Genomic DNA, 23,705 nt, shown 5'->3' on the forward strand with positions numbered 1-23,705 from the left:
TTAATTGTGCTTGTGCATCACGCAACAGCAGCAGCACCACCAGATAATTAATATAATTAGAGCACTGTGTATGACATTTATAATTAGTGACACAAGGCGTCATTACACGATCGACAGCCACGGTAATCGATTACGTCAAATTAGTTAAATGCGGCACCGTGACGGCATATAACAATACGACGCAAACTTACAGTGGTGACGTCACGCGGCGATGACGTCAATTGTCAGTTTATATATTGCGGCTGCGGGTAAAGTTGTGTTCAGGTCTGGGTCGGAGCAGTCACGTGTGGTCGGTGACGTCACGCGAATATGGCGGAGGCCGTGTCTCCACAGCGGCGCTTCTTCTGCCACCAGTGCGGATGCGACGTGTGCCCCAACCTCCCGGTTCGCTCTCTTCACACCTCGCACCACTTGACGCAACTGCTCCTCTACGTTCCCTCGACCATAGTCTCTCGAGCACACCGGCAAACTATGGGCACACACGAGAGACGCGCGCTGGCGGCCTAGCGGGCGCCTCTAGGCCGACACACTGGGCTGTGTGAGTAGAGCTCCTTATAAACAATAACACGCGTAATGTCCAGCGAGCCCATCGGCCGAGTGTCCTGTCAACACGATTATTGTTAAGCAGCGTTTGTTTAAGCAAGCACATTCAGCAACCTGTTTCCACTTTTTGGGTCTCATCAGCAGTTAAGCTTGTCCGACGTAATGATGCTGCTGCTGGATTAACCAGATGTTTTTTTGTCAGCATAGGCGCTCTCTTCCAGCACTTATCCCAGCATTCTGTAAGGGTAGACTGCAGTCTGTATCTGTGGATGTGATGTATAAAGCTGTGTGTACGTGTTGTGTAATGTTCACGATGTGTTTATTGGAGCCATAATACTGTCTTGAGCTTATACGAATTATAGTGAATGCGTGGCGTTAATTCTAGCATAACACGTGTTTTTTTTATTTGCCGCGGTTTGTGAGAGCTTAGATGATTGCAGTAGCTTCCACTGACTCAAATCAATTTTCATCCTCTTCAGATAAACACAATGGTATTTAATTGTCGTTTGACTTTTCTGCATTCTACGTGGTAAATGTGAGAAAAACAAATCCTGAACCCAGCCTACTTGCCCAAATGTGGCATCTAAATTGGTCGTTTTCCATTTATATAGTATGACAGTCTCATGGATTTGGAATTAATAAAATTAGTTTTATCCAAATTTTTGAACTCTATTATAATTTACGCATTTTTCCACAGTTGAGTTATTTTACAACTGAATATATTTGGTAAATATCTACTCAAAGTTTGATATCCACAGTTATTCCTTCTGGTCCTAGAGCTTTCCTGTTATCATACCTCTTCAGCTGTGACTTAGGTTATATTTATATATAAAAGTTGTTCAAACTGTCGTTTAATAATAGAAATGGATCAGCTTCGCTTATACAGAATTGCGTAAATAAAAAAATACAATCGAGCACGAGTCCGATAAGGAAAGACTCAACAAGACTATTCAGTGTCAATATAAATCATATTTCGAAAATTGGATTTGATCAAATGAAAGGCATAAACGTAAATTGAATAAAAGCAGAAACAATCTCAGATATCCTGACGACAGTCGTTATAAGTTGCCCATTCGGTTCTGAAGGGTTGTACTGCGTAAACATGCCCGTTAAGCTGCTAGCACGCAGAGTTCATTAACACGCGCATCATGGGCGAGCTGTTACGAAACCCAGCTAACTCTTTTGAAATGTCCGTGTAGCTGTAATTAGGCTGTAATTTGCTGAAGTGTCATTTTACCCCGACTTACAAACGCGCAAGCAAAACGCTCAATGATCAACGGCACCGTACCTTGAGTACCAATACAACCATTAACACAGTATAATCAGTATTAGTGTGGAAAAGTACACAACAACGCAGGATCATAAGTACTTTTATGCAGCTAATAACACAGTTTATTCAGTGGTGATAAACCCAACAACATAGTCTGATAATTCCTGATGGTGAATGCATAAACCCATCAACGTAGTACAGTATGAACAATACTTGTATTTATATTCTTGGTTCTTTCAGTAAAGTCACGTAGAAGGGAAATAAAAAAAAATCTCACCACGTTTCGATTGCAACACAAACAATCATCATCAGGTGTGAAAACCACAGCAAGAAAATTAATCCCTGCAGTCACGAAAGCTTTAAATCGAAAAATACTTGTGTTGAATATGACACTACCAACTACGCAGCACGAGCAGTACTCGTACACCCAAAACAAAGTACCATCCGTACTCATACAGTACTTAAAATAGACACAATACGTTTTCAGTATCAGGTACCCTCACAGCTGATACTCGATGTAAAATGTACACTACATTCTTATTTTGGCATGATACAACACAATCAGCATCGCAGTGTCATCAGCCCTGATGCTGAAAATGTCACCACGCAGGCCCTTCAATATTTATGCAGAATATGGCACAACCACCACAATACCTCCTGCAATGCTGTTGACAGCGACACCGCTCGCAACAGACGTGTCAGCACGGATGCAGTGTGACCTCGAAATATGGCGTGGGGAAGGCTCCGAAAACAAAGTTAAAATCTCAACCCCTCCACAAAAGCCCAACAACTGAACAGCGTGCCAAGTGACGCTGACTTTGTTGTCAGCTGCGGGTCCTCCCTGCGTGGATCTTCCCGCTCCAGGCATTCCATTTTATATTGATGTTATTACATGAATGTGTAATACCCATTTATAATATTTAAACCAATATAATTAACATTACAAGCTGTAAATAGTTCTAAATTTGGTGTAGATGGAAAGAACTTGGTGTTGAGTAAGTTGATATACTGGGGCACCCCATGCTTGAATTTCCCCAGTATTTCAAGAACACACTGCATTGAAAAAATACCACGGCTAGAGCAAATGCACGGGAAAACTCAACTGGCCATGTTGGTCTTCACACATTACCCTCGGTACTGCATACTACTGTGCTGTTTTTAATATGGAAGACACATTTTCACAAGTACTGCTACTGCAAATGGAAACACAACAAATCCGCTACCATCAGTACCGATTCTGAAACACAATACACATCCTCAGTGCTGTATTAATAATGCCACATTCGTAATAGCGTCATGGTTGATATTTTTCAGACACCGATTAATTTTTGTTGTATGTGTAGTTGGTCCACCACACTACTATTATAGTTTATTATAATAAACACGACAGAATGAAATGGCATTGGATGTTATTAAAACATATATATTGCATGCAAATGTTCATAAATAACATTTACTTGGCATTGGTGGTTTTGTTTTTATCTAGCATTGCCTATTCATTTTAATTTCAACATCACAGATTCATTCATTCTTGCAACCTTGAATAGTGCGCACGAATTGATTATCGATGATTCCCGCCGAGTTACATGCACACGTTTTCCTGAAGGCCAATGGAAGCAAAGGCACAGTACGAACAAGACAAGTAAGATGTAAAAAAATCGATTCGTGAAACAAATCATGACCCCTGTGTAGTGACAGATGGTATATATTTGCAGAGATAGAGGCTGTTCATTGGTTACATGCCAAGATATTTGTGTATTTTCTCACAGTAAGAGCCCCCCCCCTTCATAATATATTTTACCTATTTCTACCTCTGTATTGTCCCTGGGTTTCCTTGTAGCTAAGAGGTGTTCTCATACATTTCTGGAAAAAATATACCAGAGAATTTCACATTCCTTGGAATTGATTCCTTTGTGTGAGGAAAAATGCAATGTACATTCCATACAACTCCACAGCTGAAATGAAGACTTCTTAAGCTGACCATACTTCATCCTCCTAATGGACCAAATGTAAACATTTTCCTGCAGATTACTCAATTGTAATATTGAAAGTAATCATTGCCCCCTGCTGCAAATATTTGTAATGCGATCAAGGATTGAGGGGGGGCGGAGTCTGGGTCACGTGGGGAGTGGGTGGAGTTAGGGTCACGTGGGGGAGAGGATTTAGGGAGAGAAGGGGAAGGGGGAGTTGAGACAGAGTGAAATACGAGGAGGCCACGCTGGGCAAGACGGAGAGTGTGGCTCGGTCGCCACGCGGTGGGAGACGTCGACACCGACAGCCATCAATGTCAGACGAAGAGAGCTAACGGGGCAGTGAGAGGCTAGCTGTGAAAGGGGCAGCAGTGACGCTAGATAGCGGGGCAGCGGTGCGGCTGCAAGGATTGCCTGACAGGGCAGCAGGGAGACTGCACAACGGAGCAGCCGAGGGCTGCGGAGAGGTCGTCGAGCGGGACGCGGGCCTGAGCGAGACGCCGTGGTACGGAGATTCTACGAACCCAATAAAGGACAACGGAGATCGACATCTGAGAGAGAGTCCTTTATTACATATTTGCCAGGACCTTCCTGAAAAACAGTCACGAGCTCAAGTGAGGCATTCCTGGGTTAACAAGCAGAAATAATACTACAAAATAATGTTGGTCAGGATGGGTTGGTGAAGGTGGAGAGCATAGATATTGGAGCACAGAGTACAGCAATTTATTTTCCTTCACTTCCCTCTGCTATGGGGTTAAATTGGCAACAGTCTTCAATACATTTTTTATGCACGTAGTCGCAGTTTGTAATTTTGTCAACAAAATGTAGGATGCAGACTGTATTTTGGTATGCTGTCTTTGCTGCATCACAGACATTTACCCAAGCGAAATGATTACCGTATGAATTTCGATTTAAAGCTTTCGTGACTGCAGGGATTCATCTTCTTGGTTCTTTCGGTAAAGTCACGTAGAAGGGAAGTAATAAAATAATAAAAATAAAACATAATAAAATAATTCTCACGACGTTTCGGCCACAACGCAAGCAGCCGTCCTCAGGTGAAAACCAGGTCTGTCGAGGCGACAGCGTCTGAATGAAACAGCACACGTGCTTGGAGCATATATATAAGCTGGATTGGAAGGGGGGGAAAGGGCGCCTTGACAAAAGAATTTGCATATCAAGAGGAATTTAGCATATTTATGGGAAATGCAGTGCAGGTATGTGATTAGTACTACTTATGCCCGTGCATAATGCAGGATTTGCAGCATCAAAGGAAGGGCATATGGGAAATGCAGGTATGTGATTAGTACTTCTTATGCCCGTGCATTATGCAGGATTAGCAGCATCAAAGGGAGGGGAAGAAGTGTTAATAGTATGTAGCTGCAGTAACTAAAACCACCACGTAAACAACTAAAGTATATTTAGTATACTGATGATACTATGTTAGTTGATGGGCTTTAACCGAGTGAATTCATTAAACAGCCCAATGCAGGGCTCTTATGAGTAAGTAGCTGAAGATATTTAGTTGGGCCTTCCTGGGTAACTTGTGTGCTTGTTAATGGCCATTAGGGGTTAAATTTCATTCTTTGGTTTGTGGCAGAACGAACTGGATTTTAATGGATGGGCAGGTCTTGCTTAAAACTGGAACTTGGTTTTTCCCCTTTTGCTACAGTTAAGTTTAAGATCTTGAGTTGATCGCAGCCGGTGCTATTAATGTCACCACGTATCACACTATTGCTTCCTCCTTTCTGCTAGATTTCGCACCTTCATGGAGTATTAGGCAAAGGTTACCCGAATGCACAGTCAGTTTAAGCAGACCTACACGTAAAGGGCAGTGAGTGTTTCGCACGTTAATCTTTATGTTGCAGAGTAACCATTTCAAACCGTTTGATGCATCAAAGCCACATTAAAATGCTAATTGGACACTAAATCAAGATTTCAAGGTTTTCACAGCCTTAATTAAAATTAATGTTTAGAAAATGTATTTATTGTGTTGTCTCTGACCTATTCACCTAAAATAAGCCTGATCTCACCAGGTTTCAGAAGCAAAGCAGGCTTTAGCCTGCATAGTGCTTGGTTGGTTGCCCACCGTACAAGCCATGGTGTTGTAAGTGGTTGCGGGCATGTGCTACGTCTATGCCCCCCCCCCCCCGCGTTCATCAACCCGTATTGAACGGCGTCAGCGCGGTGGAGTGTGCACATGACAGGCGAGACAGTCTCGTGTCGCTATCTCATGAAGCAATGAATTGTGCTGGCGGGAGGGAGAAACGGCACCTCTGTTCACAGCACTGGTCGGAACCGGCTCGCGTTGGTTCGGCAGGTCAACCACGCAAGCTTGTGTTCTGCTCGGGCACAGCTTTGTTAGGCCACAATGGGATGTATGTACGTATGTTGAACTTCTTTCGCACCGTACGTAGCCAACCGTGCAATGGGAAGTGCAGGGGAAGGACAATAAACTAAACACAAATCAGTTGCAAACAAATTAGTTTTCAATCTAGATTTAAAGGTGCATAGTAGCTTCCTAATATTGGAAGGAAGAGCGATTCAGATGGCTGCAGAAGTGCATCTGAAAACGCGCAGTGACCATCTTTGATGGAAGATGGCACAACGGGATGTGAGCCCTGCATCTTGAGAGCTACAAATAAGTGTGGTGTCTCTGACTCTGTGTATGCATGTTTGTGCTGAAGGATTACACATGCCCCCGCTGTGAATCGGGATTCATCGAGGAACTGCTCGCAGAACCCAGGTACTTAACACCCAGCGTGTGGCTGTGCTTTCCCTGAACCCCACGTGGTTGTGTGTGTGTTTTATTTAAGTTTAATTATAGACGTTGCATGTTTGCATGTACAGCCGCTGCCGGAAGAATGCCGTGTAGGTCACGAGGCTTACATAACTACAGTGGCTAACATCCAATTGTTGAGATTTTCTATTGATAAAGTGATAAAACAGCCTTCAGTTAATTGTTTAATTTATCAGATCCAAATGGCAATTGTGTTTTGAAGATACTCGACTATGTTCACTCCCATTCTAGTCGCCTTAAACTATGGATGGGCTTGGTGAAGTGCGATTTTGAGTAGTGTAGTCACACTCACTGGCTCGGCGACAAGAATTTGTGCATGTTAATTAAAGGGGGGGGGGGATTGTTCACCAAGATACGATGGGGCCCCTTGGCCAAACGCACATTCTTCTCTTCATTCACAGTTTGTTCCCGAGTCTCAAAGGTGCAAAGGAGTTCATGAAAATAACTCGTCTAAATGTTGTTCTCTCATATATATTTTTTTGGTCAATGTTGGGACCAGTGTGCAGACCAGCGCACCTAGAAGTCACGATGAAAATCCCTTGACAAGAATTGAGGAGGTAGGTGTGAGCACGTGCATTGCCACAGGCTCTCTCACTTTTTTTTTGTAAAAAGCCTCGCCGAGTCTCATGACCCATCTTCAATTGAGTCCTGCATTTGGGCATTCTTAACAGAAAAGTCATAAAAACAAGATTGCCTGTACAACCTAATCCAGTAACTCACTTGAATATGGATCTTGAGACTTGAGTAAGGCTTTCCTGACTAAACAAAGGGCGTTACTTTTATCATTATTAGTCTTGAAGTACAGTGTCGGGAAGACAGCACTGGCCCGAGAACGGTACATGCTTCTTGCTTATCCCTAGGATTTAGAAGCCTCCGGCAGGAGTGCGATTAACAACGTTCCGTGTTTGTCTCGATGACTTGTTGGGTTTTTTATTTGCACACGACTATAATTCCAATCAATTGTCCTTCACCGCTTCCCTACGCAAGGTCCTCGACCAGATGTTGTTGGAATTCAACCCCCTGACGGGGTTGCGGCTGATGACATTCGGCTCCCCCTCTTCTTCATCCACCTCGTCCTCGGCGTCCCGGCAGCATGCGAGCGGCACGGACGACGCGCATGGGAGCTCGGCGCCAGTCTCCTCGTCGTCGTCATCGGACGAGGGCGGGGTTGCGTCGGAAGTGGATGGCGCAGCCAGCCATGCGCCGGGGCACCAGCATGCCGGTGCTGGGCTGGGTGCAGGGCAACAGCAGCAGGGAGCGCAGTGGGAGCATTTCCACATTCAAACGCACGCGGGGCGTGTGCCGTCCATCGAGGGGTGAGGGCAGTGGGCATTGGTGGCTGTTGCTGGCCGCCACTCGCTGGTAGACTCCAAAAAAGAAAGTGCTTGTCCCTTTACCAAATTTCGAATTAAAGCTTTCGTGACTGCAGGGATTCATCTTCTTGGTTCTTTCGGTAAAGTCACGTAGAATGGAAATAATAAAATAATAAAAATAAAACATAATAAAAAAATGTTTTATTTTTATTATTTTATTATTTCCATTCTACGTGACTTTACCTTTACCAAATGTTATCCTGATTGTGTTTTCACAAGCATTGCAGTAAGAAGCAGATGCCACAGCCACCTCTGACATCCCTTCAAGTAACCTGTGGTCCACACATTAGCGGGCGAGCGCTTTTCTACGCGCTCTGCCACCGAGAGTCATGTTTGTTACACGAGAGCTGGAATTTTGCCAAGTTAAGTCGAGAACCAAATGTTCAAATGTGATTTTTTTTCTGTGCAATCGATGCTTACCAGTCTGAGACCATTAGCTGCAAATGAGAACCTGGTTTAATCACAGGCAGCTGCCTTAATTCAGACCTAGGATCGTTTTAACTCTCATGTAGATGAGCCAATATAAATCAAGCTGTCGTGTAAAGTGGTGTTGCTATTTGAGGCTTACCTGTTTGGAAACTGGCCAAGTTGATAAAAGGTCTTGTCAAAGACCTGTGGAGACACAAACCAGAGCAAACATGACTACTTGAAAATATACAAATGAGTTTTGCCCTGCCAGCTACTGCTAATTAAATGCCTAAACTAAACTGTTTTTATTTACAAGGTAAGGCCCACTGAGCTGTCTAGCTCTTTTTCATACGCGACCTGGCCACAAATGATAGCTCAACGAAGTGGCTTATCATCATGTGGAAATGTATAGCAGCTAAATACTCTAAACACCTATTTCTGAATGCGGAGGGAAAAACAGGAGGACCCAGAGAAAAATGCACACTCCAAATGTACAAGTGTAAGGGTTGGGATTGAATCTCCTGTATACCAGGCAATGTAGTTAACATCTCACTACCGCAGCACCTCTAATACTTCCAAGGACCAATGCTTGGAAAGTGTTACAGAATAAATATGCGTGATTTTTCATGTTTTATTTTGTACCAATCATGATGCCTTTATTTCAGAGTCATCCAGCAACTGCTTGGCAATTTACTGGGTCATCCGATCACCGGCCAGCCCGGCGCCTCGTGGTAGGAGCACCACTTCTTGACTTTGCTGTGCAGTGAGCTGTCTCTTTGTTAATTATTCAACGTGCTTGTGGACGGCATAATAATTTTAAGCTAAAATAAGGGGTGCGATACATTTTCATTAAATATTAACCTTTTTGCTTCATGTCTTGCAGTTCTGTCGGTGCAAAGGTGTTAACACATCTATTTGTTTATTGCAAAGTTAGTGCATCATGCTTCATGCGAATGGACCGCTGACTTTACCTGGAATAACAGAAAGAGTGGAAATGAATGGCTTTTCAGATGGCCCGCCTTTATTAAAATAGGTAACTTGTCAAAGTGTTTACTTCTTATTCTTTGGGTCTTTCGGTAAAGCCACGTAAATATTAAAATAATGAAAATATCACGACGTTTCGATCGCAACACAAGCAATCTTCATCAGGTGAAAAAGTATATAGCGGGAGAGCTGCTGAAGCAGGATTTTATTTAGGTTTGAGATGGGTTTAGCCCAAAGTTAAGTGGGTGGGGCTAGAGATGGAATTTGCATATGCAGTGAGGGAAAAAAGTATTTGATCCCCTGCTGATTTTGTACGCTTGCCCACTGACAAAGAAATGATCAGTCTATAATTTTAATGGTAGGTTTATTTGAACAGTGAGAGACAGAATAACAACAACAAAATACAGAAAAACGCATGTCAAAAATGTTATAAATTGATTGGCATTTTAATGAGGGAAATAAGTATTTGACCCCTCTGCAAAACATGACATGGTGGCAAAACCCTTGTTGGCAATCAGAGGTCAGGCGTTTCTTGTAGTTGGCCACCAGGTTTGCACACATCTCAGGAGGGATTTTGTCCCACTCCTCTTTGCAGATCTTCTCCAAGTCATTAAGGTTTCGAGGCTGACGTTTGGCAACTCGAACCTTCAGCTCCCTCCACAGATTTTCTATGGGATTAGGGTCTGGAGAACTGGCTAGGCCACTCCAGGACCTTAATGTGCTTCTTCTTGAGCCACTCCTTTGTTGCCTTGGCCGTGTGTTTTGGGTCATTGTCATGCTGGAATACCCGTCCATGACCCATTTTTAATGCCCTGGCTGAGGGAAGGAGGTTCTCACCCAAGATTTGACGGTACATGGCCCCGTCCATCGTCCCTTTGATGTGGTGAAGTTGTCCTGTCCCCTTAGCAGAAAAACACCCCCAAAGCATAATGTTTCCACCTCCATGTTTGACGGTGGGGATGGTGTTCTTGGGGTCATAGGCAGCATTCCTCCTCCTCCAAACACGGCGAGTTGAGTTGATGCCAAAGAGCTCCATTTTGGTCTCATCTGACCACAACACTTTCACCCAGTTGTCCTCTGAATCATTCAGATGTTTATTGGCAAACTTCAGACAGGCATGTATATGTGCTTTCTTGAGCAGGGGGACCTTGCGGGCGCTGCAGGATTTCAGTCCTTCACAGCGTAGTGTGCTACCAACTGTTTTCTTGGTGACTATGGTCCCAGCTGCCTTGAGATCATTGACAAGATCCTCCCGTGTAGTTCTGGGCTGATTCCTCACCGTCCTCATGATCATTGCAACTCCACGAGGTGAGATCTTGCATGGATCCCCAGGCCGAGGGAGATTGACAGTTCTTTTGTGTTTCTTCCATTTGTGAATCATCGCACCAACTGTCGTCACCTTCTCACCAAGCTACTTGGCGATGGTCTTGTAGCCCATTCCAGCCTTGTGTAGGTCTACAATCTTGTCCCTGACATCCTTGGAGAGCTCTTTGGTCTTGGCCATGGTGAAGAGTTTGGAATCTGATTGATTGATTGTTTTTGTGAACAGGTGTCTTTTATACAGGTGTAGTAAGTATTCAGGAGGCTTTGACGACGGGGTCGGAGGCACACTTATTTATTAATATCAACTCGTGTACAGTAACGGGTACACACAACTCTTGAAGGGGTATCGTCCCCTTCACTCGTCTATCAGGGAGACGCAACGTCTAACCCCGCTAACCTACGCCCGAGTCCTCCACTACGGAGCTAGGGGAGGCTACCTATCCCAGCCCTGGTCAAGCTGGGATCCCGGCACCCTGAGTCTCCAGACCGGCTCTTATAAGAACGTCAGTCTGGGCTCTCGGGGCCACGCCACCGGCCTGCCCTGGTCGGTCCTGACAAGGACAGCGAGCCAGGGGAGCTCCGGGGCATATTCTAGCTGGTCTTCACTCTTCGCTGGTTAAAGCTAACACTCGACCTCGAGCCCTCCGGCTCACCACCTTTTATAGCACTCGGCCCCCGGGAGGGGCCCGTGTGGGATGTAGGTGCGGACGTCGGTGCGAGCACCTCCTCCGTGTACAGCCCTAACCCCGCCCCTTGTGTTTGTTTCCCATCCGTGCCCATACATCTACACAATTACACCTCTACACATCTACACAATTACACCTCTACACAGGTAACAAGCTGAGATTAAGAGCACTCTCTTTAAGAGTGTGCTCCTAATCTCAGCTCGTTACCATAAATCTTTCTGATTTGAGAGGGGGTCAAATACTTATTTCCCTCATTAAAATGCCAATCAATTTATAACATTTTTGACATGCGTTTTTCTGGATTTTTGTTGTTGTTATTCTGTCTCTCACTGTTCAAATAAACCTACCATTAAAATTATAGACTGATCATTTATTTGTCAGTGGGCAAACGTACAAAATCAGCAGTGGATCAAATACTTTTTTCCCCTCACTGTAAATGTAAGATCGGAGAGCTGATATACCTCCATGACGACGCAGCTGTGGAGGTGGCCTTGTTATTGTGAGAGATTAGCATATCAATGTAAGCGAACCACCGCAACGGTGGCTGTGCTAGTGTTCCACCTCCATGGTGAATTTAATGGCTGGGTGTATGGAATTGATGTGGTTGAAGAATTGGCCCAGCGCTGGTAGACCGTGTGGCCAGATGACGAACATGTTATCTACGTATCTCTTCCAGAAGGAAGGACATAGGGTGGATGCCTGGATGGCATCGGTCTCAAATTTTTCCATGAAAACATTGGCTACAACTGGAGATAAGGGCGAACCCATTGGGGAACCTTCAACTTGTTTGTAGAATGTTCCTTTCCAGGTGAAGTAAGTGTTGGTGAGGCAGTGTCTAACCAGGGCTGGTACATCAGCATTCAGTCCTTTTTGGACCAAATATTCAATGATTGCAATGGTGTCCGGCACAGGAACTTTGGTAAACAAAGATACTACATCGAAACTGACAAGAAAATCACCTGAAGATAGTGAGATGTCCTTAATTAGAGATACCAAGTGAGCTGAGTTAAGTATAGCTGAGGTGATCTTACCAGTGAATGGTTGTAGGGTCTCGGACAGAAATCGGGCCAGTTTGTAGATGGGTGAGTTAATGGTGGAGACGATAGGACGGAGTGGTGTACCTTCTTTATGGATTTTTGGTAAGCCATAAAATCTGGGTGGTCTAGCAGCAGATGGTTTTAAGGAGAGCCGCTTGGTTGGTTCGATTAAAGATGTCGAATCAGTGATGATATTGTTGGTTTTCATAACCAGGCGGTTGGTCGGATCTTTATTGATTTTGGTATAGCTGCCATCAAGTAGTTCCTGAATTTTGTTAGTGTATGTGGTTTTGTCCATGATGACAGTGGCATTGCCCTTATCAGCTGAGAGGATGACTGTCATCTCTCTTTTTTAGTTGAGAAAGCTCAAAGCGCTCATCCTTGCTGATGTTGCTCATAGGTGTCTTAGCGTTTTTGAGGACTGCAGAGATTTCCGATCTTGCCACGTCTGCAATAATGTGTCCCAAACTCTTAAGGGCTAAGTCGACCTGGGCAATGATATCATCAACTGAGATGTATTTATGGGTGACTGTGAAATTAAACCCTTTAGCTAGAACCGATTTTAGGCTATTTGAAAATGGGCTGTTACTCTGATTAATAACAATCTTGTCACCGTCTAACTTTTTAACGTGTCGATCTGGCTTATTTTTGGAAATGAGGGTGAACTTGGAAATCAGGTCATCTTTGCATTTAGCTGACATTGAGGCGGCTGAAGAGGCTGTCATGTTATCTACATGGTCCCAATCAGATGTAGACATGTTTACTTCTTCCTTCGTTTAAACTCTGTCCACAGCAGCAACTGTGCATGGGAAAATATCTCAAGTTTAGTCCAGTGTTTTTCATTACAAGCCTCGTGAGCCACTGGCAGCCCCTGGTGGCCTTTAGTATCCCCCTGACGTACAGCCCCCATCAATACACAAATATGAAAACGCCCCCTTGCAGGCGGTGTGGCGGCCCTTGCACTGATGATGTCTTATCAGGAAAGTGGCTCACCTCTGAAAATTAGTGAAGAACACTTGTTTAATTCGTGGCCACAAGTCAGCTGCATGTATAGAACATGGTATGACATGTGGCATGGTTTCATTTGTGTTATTTCAACTTTAGATTATAAACAACTAATCTGCGGACATGGGCAGTCAGCGCGAATATATATTCACATATAAAATGTATATTATAATTTATATACACAAAAACAAAGATCTTCCATATAGCCTTAACAAACTGTTTGAGCAAGTGCTGTTAGTGCGCCTTTGGAGGCCGACATGGCACACGAGGGGGTAGGTGGCCAGCACCACGCCCGGGCGACTTTGTCTCCCAAGTGGAAATATTTACACACCATACCAGGTACTCGTTTGAGGCTGAGTCAACTTAGTGGAGGCCCAGGACCGGTTAATATGATTATCACTGGTGATAGCTGTGAGCAGGACTCGAACTCAGGTGCTCTAGGTTTGTAGCACAGCGTGCTAACAGCTACACAACCGCAGACACCCACCCACAATGATGTGGTGGCATACAGGAGTGCCAGACTAATGCACTGTGAACAGAGCATGTCTAAAAACTATGATCAGTATGTAGGACAAAGCAGGCTGTCACACCCTTTTCATCACAATATAAATATTTGATTTCTGTGCAGGGGCTTTCTGCACTCGGATCCTGGTGATTACGCATGGGGCCTGAACGGGCTGGATCGGATCATCACTCAGGTGTGTCTGGTGCCACACCTGTCATCGGCATCTTGTAGATGCATTCCCTGGCCGTGTGTCCCCAGGGCTGCCTGCTATGAGTTTTAAGCGTTTTCAATTGACGAGACAAGCCGAGTAATGTCAGAGTTTTGGAAGTGCACAGTGAAAACTGGGGCGTTTATCCATACCACAGCCGTGCATTTTTAACTGTTTCTCAGCAGGCAGCCACTTTTGAAAATTCTGTGAACTTAGTTCAGTTGGGATTTTTGTAAAAAAAAAATCAGAATGAATGGGGCATCGCCCTGCTCTTTATTTGCAATATTTTGTTGATATCTGTGGATGCAATAATTTGCTCATAATTAAACCCTCACACTTCTGCATTCAGCGCTTGCACATTTTGTACATTGATGTTAGTACTGAATGGTCTCATGCTGGTCATTGATGCCTAGCCAGTGGTCCCGATGTCGGAGCTCCGAGTCATTTTTGCAGTGTTATTGACAAATATATTGAGTTTTTTGTTATTTCTGCTTGCGTACCACTATCAAGCAGCATCTCCAATAATTTGCTTTAGAGATGTTTTGTCTGATTGACCATGAACCAATGGTTCTTTCGTCATTTGAGTTGTAAATATGCAGAAGTGAAAAACTACATTTAATATGATATTTTAAATGTGAAACCATTCATTGGTGTCTTAGTTGAGGCTATCAACTCACCAAACTTGACAATCCAGTATAAGCAGAGGTAATGCCGAAGCCACTTTGTTTTGTGTCCTTCCCTCACACCTCCGATAAGCACAGTGGGACAGAAGTTAAACATATATACATACATCGACTCGCACAGTGACTCATGGACTCAAGCTATATATACATACATACACTCTGCCACCTTTTGTTTTCCTGTGTAATGTTGGGTTCTGCCTGTGGCAGCTGCTGGAACAGCTGGACACATCAGGACCCCCACCAGCTGACCGAGCCAGGATCCACACGCTGCCCAACATCACCATCACGCAGCAACACGTCGGTGCGTACCAATAATGGTACCCAGTACACCAACCCCCCCGCCCCCACCATCATCAAAGGGCAACCGGCCATGTGCCAGGCAACCACCCTCGTAGGCTGAATAGAGGCTAAGTGAGGAAGTGGTCAATGCGACGTAAACTGTGAGTGAAAGCGGAACTTCAGAATCAAAATCTTTATTCATCTCGAAGACATCTAATGAGCGATGAAGCTCTTTTTCACAGATTTCCAGTCGGAGTAGGGTCAGAACATTAAAACAACAAACAATACAAAGAAACTAAGAATGCAAAGTATAGGTAAGCAAATCACAAAAAATAAGTAAACAAAAACTTTATTTTACTGGTGAGCTATTAGTTCCTTTTTTAGAAGCAACCTGGCCACAAATGAAAGCTCAATGAAGTGGCTTATGTAGAAATTTACAGACCGGACACGCAGAAAGTAGTCTGCAAGCCTGTAATGTGACAAGCCACCATGATTAAACATTGCGGGTGAACTGACATGGTAGAAAGAAATATACACAATGCACAAACATGCCCTGTAGAGAAACACGCCCTGGCTTCTAAGTGTCAGTACAGAACATCGGCATGGCTTGTGAGTGGCAGTATAGAAACATTCCATTGGTTGAAAGTATTCGTACATAAGGATGAGACTGCTGGTAAGTAATTGTGCGCCGCCTGTCCAGACGCAGGTCTGGAGTGCTCCGTCTGCAGGGAGGACTTTGCGGAAACTGAGGTGGTACGGCAGCTGCCCTGCAAGCACATGTACCACAATGACTGCATCGTGCCCTGGCTAGAGCTGGTGAGTCCGCAACGCTGTGGAGGTGTTCAGCCCTTGCACAGTGTGACGATCTGCCATTTCGGCGGCCTTACAGCTGCCTTATTCTAGCTCCTGTGGAGGGTTTCTTAGTGCCTCGCCCGTTGCCCCCACTTATGTCCTCTTCTTTCCCCCCCTCCCAGTGTGTGCAGATACTACTGACTATTGTATGTGGGGTGTGTAGGCATATATGCCGACACAATAAAAACATTTTGGGTGGGGGGGGGGGGTGTGAAACTTTTTTTTTGGCAGGGGTGGGGGGGTTTGACAATTTTTGGAAACCTGTTGGAGAAACTTATTATCCCCACACCTAGGGTGGTCCACTTTCTATAATGTTAGATTCACGCCTTCTAAAAGGCTCTTATTATTTAGTTGGTGGACAAACGGAACGCCGGGTTTTTAGAATAAGAAGCTGTGTACTAAATGAATGCTTCGATCATCTCGCATAAGGTGGTACTTCTCTCAGGCTTGCCTCTCTGTTGAGCGTGGATGGCGCTTTTACATTTTTGCAGCGTGATTAAATCTATGTTGGACTTCTTTTGCACTGTACATAACCAACCGTGCTAATCGTGCTTGCACGGTATTGTTGGCATTTCCCAAAATTCCGCACAGTCTAAAAACTCCTTGCGCATCGGTGGCGGGCGAAATAGGACACTGAACTGACGCGTGTGTTGTTTCCACCGTGTTGCCCCCACACCGCCCCGACCCCCACCAGCATGACACGTGCCCCGTGTGCCGGAAGAGCCTGAATGGTGAGAACACGGCTACGAACCAGCACGCTTTTGCCGGCGCCACATTCGGCGCGCCCGGCCCACCAGGAGGACCCGGGACGAGCCGCCATGAGCAGTAGGACCTGGCCCGGAATCTTCCCAGACAGGAGGTCCCCGCCCACCCCCATTGCCCCTCTGTCCTCGCTCCCTCATCCAATGCCCTCCTCTCCCCCTTCCTGATGTGAATCAGTGAGGTATGTGTACGTATGTTTGTTGGACTTCTTTCGCACCGTACGTAGCCAACCATGCTAATCGGAGGTGCAGAGGAGGGACAACAAACTAAAACACAAAAAGCAGTTTCTAAAAAAATTCGTTTTCAATTGAGATTTAGGAGGTTATAGCTCCAGTGGCTTTCGGTGACAATCTTTGTATGATAGCCAAAAGCCACTGCGAGGTGGAGTTGTCTTTCTAGAGCAAGGGGAGTGGAATTACTGTCAGCAGTTCAGCTCCTGGTTTACTTTTATAGTTGAATTAAGAGAAATGGATAAGACTAATTCTCATATGAAACATTTTATTTATTATTGTTAATAATAATTGGGTACCAAATGATTGCACAATGCCAAACACGAACCAGAATCTGTATATTGATACGACTTTCGGAACAAGAACGCATACAAAAATAATTTTTTTAAGATGAAATTTTTGGCGATGAAGTGGTTGACAATAATTCACTGTCATTTCCATCGCAAAGTGATCAAAATGACGGGATATTTTGTTCAAATATATGATTGTTTTTTTTACTTACTCGCACATCTTAGAAGAGTTTGGCTACCAACACAGGGCACTGGTAGGGTCTCGTGTAGCCCCAGACTCAGAGTTTTGGTTTCCTTCTCAAACCAAGGCAAGTGGGTTCCCATTCATCCCTTCCATTTATAGAATGTGCATGCATTTTTGAAATTGTCAACTGGAAGTGGCAGGGAAAATACGTGGCCAGAATTTTTTCCACTTTTGGAAATTGCATTGCCTTTATTAATAGAGAATGGGGTAAAAAAAATCGGCTGGCAGCTTTGCTGACGCATAGTCCTGTAGCATTAACATGCAAGTGCTGTTCAACTATGGTCCGGCATCGAACCATAACCAGGTTATTCTCATATGCATATCAAAGGAAAATTCTGGTAGACCATTGGAATCCTGAATGATCCTGGGAACACAAGCGGCAAATATATCTGTGGAAGCCCCCAGTCAATATTTGCTCAGTGGGGGGTCACTTTCCACTGCTAAACTATAGTCTAGAACTCCCTTTCCCCTGCCATCTGTTCAGTCGACTACCTGCACAGCCCTGTTCAAGGTGAGGTTCAAGACCTTCATTTTTTCCTCTGCCTATGACTGACTGCCTCTATAAAGTTAATGTTCTCCCCTTTTTGTACAGTGTTGAGATGCGGTCACATTTAGACTTTAAATCCACTTTGTATTGTAAAATGTATTGTAGTCCCTAAGGATGGCTTGGTGTGTAAAGGGTTGTGTGGAACCTGCAGCACTTTGCATCCTTCACCCTGAATCAACAACATGCTTTAATTTCTTCTGTTATCTGCTAAAACCAAAGCTCCTGTTCCATTCCATTGAATTTGCTTCTGGCCATTTGTAAGGTACTTACACCAAAACCAGCTTATCTGGCCAGCAATCTCCTACAGTTCTGTTTGCGCAGCACTGCTTGGTAGCATTTCTGGAGATTATAATTAAACAAGTTAATAGTGCAGTTTTCACGCATTCGGTTTCCCTTGGGTCCAAGGTCCATCGTCTTAATTTTGTCTGCAGTGTAAACTCGCTGACGATGAGAAAAAAACGAGGTGCACCTCAACCTAAAACCGAGGGCGGAGTGGACAAACTTGTTGTGTGGTGTTTTTATGTTGTATAAGAAAACAACCTGTTTTCTGTTTACGCGTGACTGCTGCTCGTGATTCCACAGCTGCTGGTGTGCATACCGTGGAATTTTGTGAAATTTCCACTGCAGTTTGGGGGGAAAGAAGTGTGGTGCACATGTTCTGTCCTCACCCCAGCACCGTAGCCCACTCAACAGAGTTGCATTGCCCAGTGGCAGAGGCCCGCAATAAATATTCAATTGGGCATCTTACAGGTTTAGGAAAAAGTAAGCCAATGCGAAGCACATTTTTTTGGTTTTTAGTGAATGCTCATGCTTTGCGTAAAGATGGTGTGTTTGAGTGCACAGCGGATCTACGCAATGCTTTTTGGTGAACACATTGCTTTGGGTTGCCTGTGTGTTCTTATATTTTGTTCAAGTCAATTCCCGAACACTAGTACTCCGCACAACCCTCAATATAATTGAGCCAGCTCTTTTTTTTATATTTCGAAAAATGTAATTTATGCGCAGCACAACAACTGTAAATGCACCGTTGTGCCCTGAAAAATAATTTTCATCTCTCAAGACACACCTCGGGGGAGACCTACGATAAAACTCTAGTCCATGAGATGCCCCCCCCCCCCCAACAGTTTCTGGTCACTGTAGCTCTGGTGTTGGCAGAGAGGGATCGTGCTCCGCTGGCTCACGGCGCCCACCGTCTTGAGTGCCGTGCGGTCGTGGTGGTCATGTTCCCTTCCTGACTGCATTGCTTCCGGTTCAGACTCTGCCGTGGTTTGATTTGTGTGCGGTGGTCTTCCACCTACGCCGTCTCATTTGACGGCCATAGGTGACGGAGCCATCCCTCGGATACGGCGAATCGGGACGACCGCCCTGAGCACCGTGCTTAAGGAGGGGGACCCACACTGGGATTTTACCCGGACCCTGCTCCTGCATATGGACGACGGCCCTTGTGACAGTGCAGTTGGGTTAGGGAGACAGGCAGCTTTGGATTGAGGGTGGCTCATGCCAAATGCCGCACAGTTTGAAATCCGGTCGTGTGTTTAGTGGGCCTTATTCTATGCTGATGGTCAGATACAGAATCTTTACTGTGTGTGTACATGTACAATCCTTTGATCAAACCACTCGTGGATAACAGTCCCTCCGCATGCCGTGCTGGTCATACAGGTCAAGTTACCGTCTCACCTGCTGGTTAATGCGGGTTGGTGAATGTGCATTTGTCGGCTTGGCTGCAATTTTTTTAAATTTCAGTCAAAATGATGCTCTCGCAATTAGGTTTGATCGTCTGAGATGTATTTACGTGACGCAAACAATTTATTCACCTTTTCTACAGCACTTTCACAAACACAACTTTGCCAGGTTTACGGTGATGTTTTTGTTTTGGTTAAAGAAAACTCCCGTGGCCTCTTGCCGCGTTCGGTTAATTGCTCGGCTAGTTCTCGACGCCGTTGGCCAAGGTCTTGACGGTGCGACACGACTGCGCAGTCCACCCAGTTCAGATGAGTCGCGCGACAATGCCGACTTCTCGCCTAACGCAGGGAAGGGGAACTTCTGGCTGACCGCCCACGGCCAGTGTCCGGCCCACAATTGGATGTTATCCACCCCATGGCCACATGAAGCTCACCACATTGCAACGTATGTATGTATGCTGAACTTCTTTCGCACGGTACGTAGCCAACCGTGCTAATCAGATGTGTGGGGGAATGACAATAAACTAAACACAAAGCAGTTCTGAAGTTTTCATCTTAGATGTAAAAGTGCATAGCTCCAGTGGTTTCCTAATATCGGAAAGAAGAGCATTCCAGACGGCCGCAGAAGCGCATCTGAAAGCGCACAATGCATTTGACCATGTTTGTTCAATGGTTAGCCAAAAGCCGCTGCTGCAAGGCTGACCGGCCTACAGACATACTTTTATCTGTCACTGCAAGCGTCATGACCACAGTAATTGAGTACTGGAGTGGAGTTTATTTTTTCCAGGCATAGATGCGTTTCAAATTTGTGGATCTTGCTGCAAGGTGGCCTATTGCAATGACAGAAGTGTGTGTTAATGTGCGGTTGCCCACCAAAGGTTTTTAAAAGTCCTATTCGGCCCGTGGCAAGGAAAAGGTTCCCCATCCATGACTTCCCGGTCTGGAACGCTTAACGGAATGGAGGCAGGATTTGAGTGCATGCAATGCTATCACACAGCTCGCCAGTCTCCAAGTCGGCGCACAAGCGGTTTCGTTTATGCATCGGGTGCTAGTGTGTGTGAAATTGGCCATGGGTCGCTGTCTCCATGCTGACAGGGCCACGTCCTCTTCCACTACTGGCAAACTAATGCACATTTGCAGGCCGGTGCTGCATTCATCTGTTGCCTCTGCATCAGGAGATCAGCTGCTGCCACGGGGTCTCCCTGGGTGAACCTGCAGCAGGGCACCGGAAAGGTTGAGACAATATGTGATGCAAGGTGCTACGAGTTACCGAGGCATTTAAGCGAACGCCCGTGTACAGGATAATCCTTATTGCGCTGTGACTGCTGCTGCCAACGTAGACGTTTTCTTTCCTTTGTGGCAGGTGGCGCCCCCTAACTGTGACGTGACGCGCTCGCATATTTATGATACTGGGCTGGCGTGAAATATTTTTCGAATTTTGCAACATAGGTAACCAGGGTAAGCATACGGGTGCATTAGGGTAACTTGTAAATATACACACGCACACACATGCTCTTTGGCCTCTAGGGTTGTGTAAGTAGCCCTTGGGGCCATCTGTACATTGCATAGTGTAACTTGCAAGCCAATGCGAATTAGAACATTGTGTTGCAATTAAGTGTAGTTTGGTACTGCCCTGCCACCATTCATTGACACCTACTGTGTGTATTCAATTGCAAGGTTGCACATTATGCTGTCCCACTTTACCAAACTCCAGTCCTCACACCCCACCCACCGCATTCCCTTATTTACCATTCGCCATTCAATTTCGGATTGCGGCGGTGCTGCTTTGGCAGTGGTGCTAAATTACGAATGATAAATGGAACACGTTCGTCAATAACAAAGCCTTAATAAGGAAACAATAGGTGACGTTTCGGGCAATGATCCTTCATAGCACACATGTACAGATTTTTGCTACATGCTGAATGTGTCTGACTGGTAAACACATCCCACATGACGACATCTGGAGTGCCGATTCAATAGAGGATGTGGCATTGCTCTTGGCAGCACATGAGACACGTTTACACTCGCACAAGATCCTCTATTTTTATTTGAATTGGAGCTCTACGTTACATTGGACACACACAAGATCCTCTCTGTCAATTGGCACTCTGCATAACAAAAAAGCCTCAACCACCATGCTTCATTCTTCACCGAGCTGTGTTGACATCTAAACTGTGCTTATGCCATGGGAGGTGCAGGGCACTTGTGCCAGGCAAGGTAGAAGGATACGGGACAGGCCCACGTGTTTATTATGGGTTGTCCGAGGTAGCTGGCAAATGCCTCGTGGGACCTACATGTGGTACACGCACGTACAAATGTGCACTGGATTTCAATTTGAACATTTATCCACTGTTCTCTACGCACAAGTTCTCTTAAATTGAATCTGCTTTGTCACATGGGCCTTGTTTACCAGTCATCAGGCGTGTGTGGCACGTATGACTTTGTTTTGTACGTGAATGGAGATTAGTAAATTGTTTTAAAGGCACTCCATATATGGAGCAAGAGAGCTGGAGAATGGTAGAGCCTGTATGAGTATCTGATGCTCGGGATGACACTCGCAGTTCTGACTGTGTTGCCGAGTGATTTTTATTTAGCAAATCCAAACGATCGGCGCTTCTCTGGTGATCGTGCGAGCCGCCGCTTTATACGGAGGCTGCTCTTAGTCGCTCGGCTCAAGCCTGGCTCCCACCTGGCTCAGACTACCACATGGCTCTGGCACCCACATGGCTCTGGCACCCACATGGCTCCTGCTCGAGCCGCTTGGTTGCATACAAAGACTCGGAGTGGCTCGGCCATGGCTTGACTCGGCTTCTGGAAATCCTGAGCATGGCTGGGGTGGGAGGGGACTGTGCTTGGAGCCAGTTCAAGTGAAACATCACTTTGGGCTGGCTCGCCTTGAGCCAAGCCTCAGCGAGCGATTAATAAGAATACCGGCCTGGGATTTTGTTGTTGCACTTTTCGCGATTCTCATTTCACAAACGCATTTGTAAGGACACGTCCCTAAAGTGTTTTATAAATATATTTATCTTTAAATCTGATTTGCAAATCGTGAAAACGTAATTCGGTAACCGAATCCTGGAAGAGGCGCATGGTGAACACGGACGCAACGAACACTTCCTCTCGTGGTCCAAAGGAACGGCATTGTACAAGGACGTGATTGAGCTGTCCCGAGGTGCATGGATTCAAGTAAAGTGCACATGCGTCATCGATTGTGGGCGGGGTGTAACGACGCATTGATTCATAGATTTAATGTCGATCGTTCAGATCTCGATACGTGCTTAGAATCGCGCGCGTGCACCAGTCAACGTTATAGTATTTCCTCGTTATTCGCGAGGGATACGTTCCGGAGATGCTCGTGATTCGCAAATTTCGCCGTTAATATTGACCTACATGAATACGTAAATAAGCTATTCAATACGTGAAAAGTATAACAAAAAATGTAATTGGTTATAATAAAGAAATAAAATAAATATTGAGGTATTAAATAGTTTATAAATGCATTTACTTCAAATTATGATAATGATGTGCATCACTTTATCTCATCAATTTCTCATATTCTCTCATCACTTTCTTTCTCTCCATGCAGCAGTCGTGTAAAGTTCCACATGCAATTTGCGTATAACCAAAATAGCGGCTGTCAAGTTCGTGAACAGCGAGAGAATGCTGTACGATTGATGTGCTTTGCTTTGCAATTGGTGTTCTTGACCCCTGTTACCGCTAAGAGGGCTGCTCCATTCACAACGTTCCAACGAAATTCCGTTACGCCCAATGAAAGACCCAAAAAGATAAGCTTTTGCTATGCAGGGCATCTCACAGGTTTTGATTTGTTTTTCTTTTTTTAAATGCGTGTCAACAATGTATTAAAAGTGTTGGTGATTTTAAGTAGGCGGTGAGAGATCCCGTGATCGCCCTTCACTGCCCTTGACTTCAATTAAAGTTTCTCAACATTGCAAATGCCTCCATAAATATGTTGTTCCTTATTTAAAACACATTCCTGCGGAGGGAGCTGGTAGGAACGTTGGGTTGC

The 23,705-nt window shown here is 45.1% G+C and overlaps 1 protein-coding gene across 3 annotated transcripts; it reads left to right on the forward strand.

Annotated features, from left to right (window-relative positions):
- Positions 1–261: 261 nt before the first annotated feature.
- Positions 262–23,632, forward strand: LOC144946006 (E3 ubiquitin-protein ligase RNF126-A-like). Of its 3 annotated transcripts, XM_078874742.1 has the most exons (10): positions 262–384; positions 6,468–6,526; positions 7,080–7,137; positions 7,568–7,896; positions 9,027–9,092; positions 14,025–14,094; positions 15,000–15,093; positions 15,772–15,887; positions 16,618–16,782; positions 19,318–23,632. In XM_078874742.1, the coding sequence occupies exons 1-9, from the start codon at positions 310–312 to the stop codon at positions 16,750–16,752; spliced, it is 1,002 nt and encodes a 333-aa protein (XP_078730868.1). In that variant the 5' UTR covers positions 262–309; the 3' UTR covers positions 16,753–16,782; positions 19,318–23,632. The 3 variants fall into 3 exon arrangements, with proteins under 3 accessions (XP_078730868.1, XP_078730867.1, XP_078730869.1); XM_078874741.1 differs by having other exon boundaries at positions 16,618–23,632; XM_078874743.1 differs by having other exon boundaries at positions 15,012–15,093; positions 16,618–23,632.
- Positions 23,633–23,705: the final 73 nt, after the last annotated feature.

This window comes from Lampetra fluviatilis, chromosome 39 (assembly GCF_964198595.1).
Source record: "Lampetra fluviatilis chromosome 39, kcLamFluv1.1, whole genome shotgun sequence".
Lineage (NCBI taxonomy): Eukaryota > Metazoa > Chordata > Hyperoartia > Petromyzontiformes > Petromyzontidae > Lampetra > Lampetra fluviatilis.

What these genes read in the sequence shown, in the direction of transcription:
- LOC144946006 (XM_078874741.1), top strand. Translation starts at nt 310, where the DNA reads ATGGCGGAGGCCGTGTCTCCACAGCGGCGCTTCTTCTGCCACCAGTGC. An exon ending in GAACTGCTCGCAGAACCCAG is followed by an intron (nt 6,527 to 7,079) that starts GTACTTAACACC and finishes TGTTGGGACCAG; the next exon opens with TGTGCAGACCAGCGCACCTA. An exon ending in TGGATCGGATCATCACTCAG is followed by an intron (nt 14,095 to 14,999) that starts GTGTGTCTGGTG and finishes TGCCTGTGGCAG; the next exon opens with CTGCTGGAACAGCTGGACAC.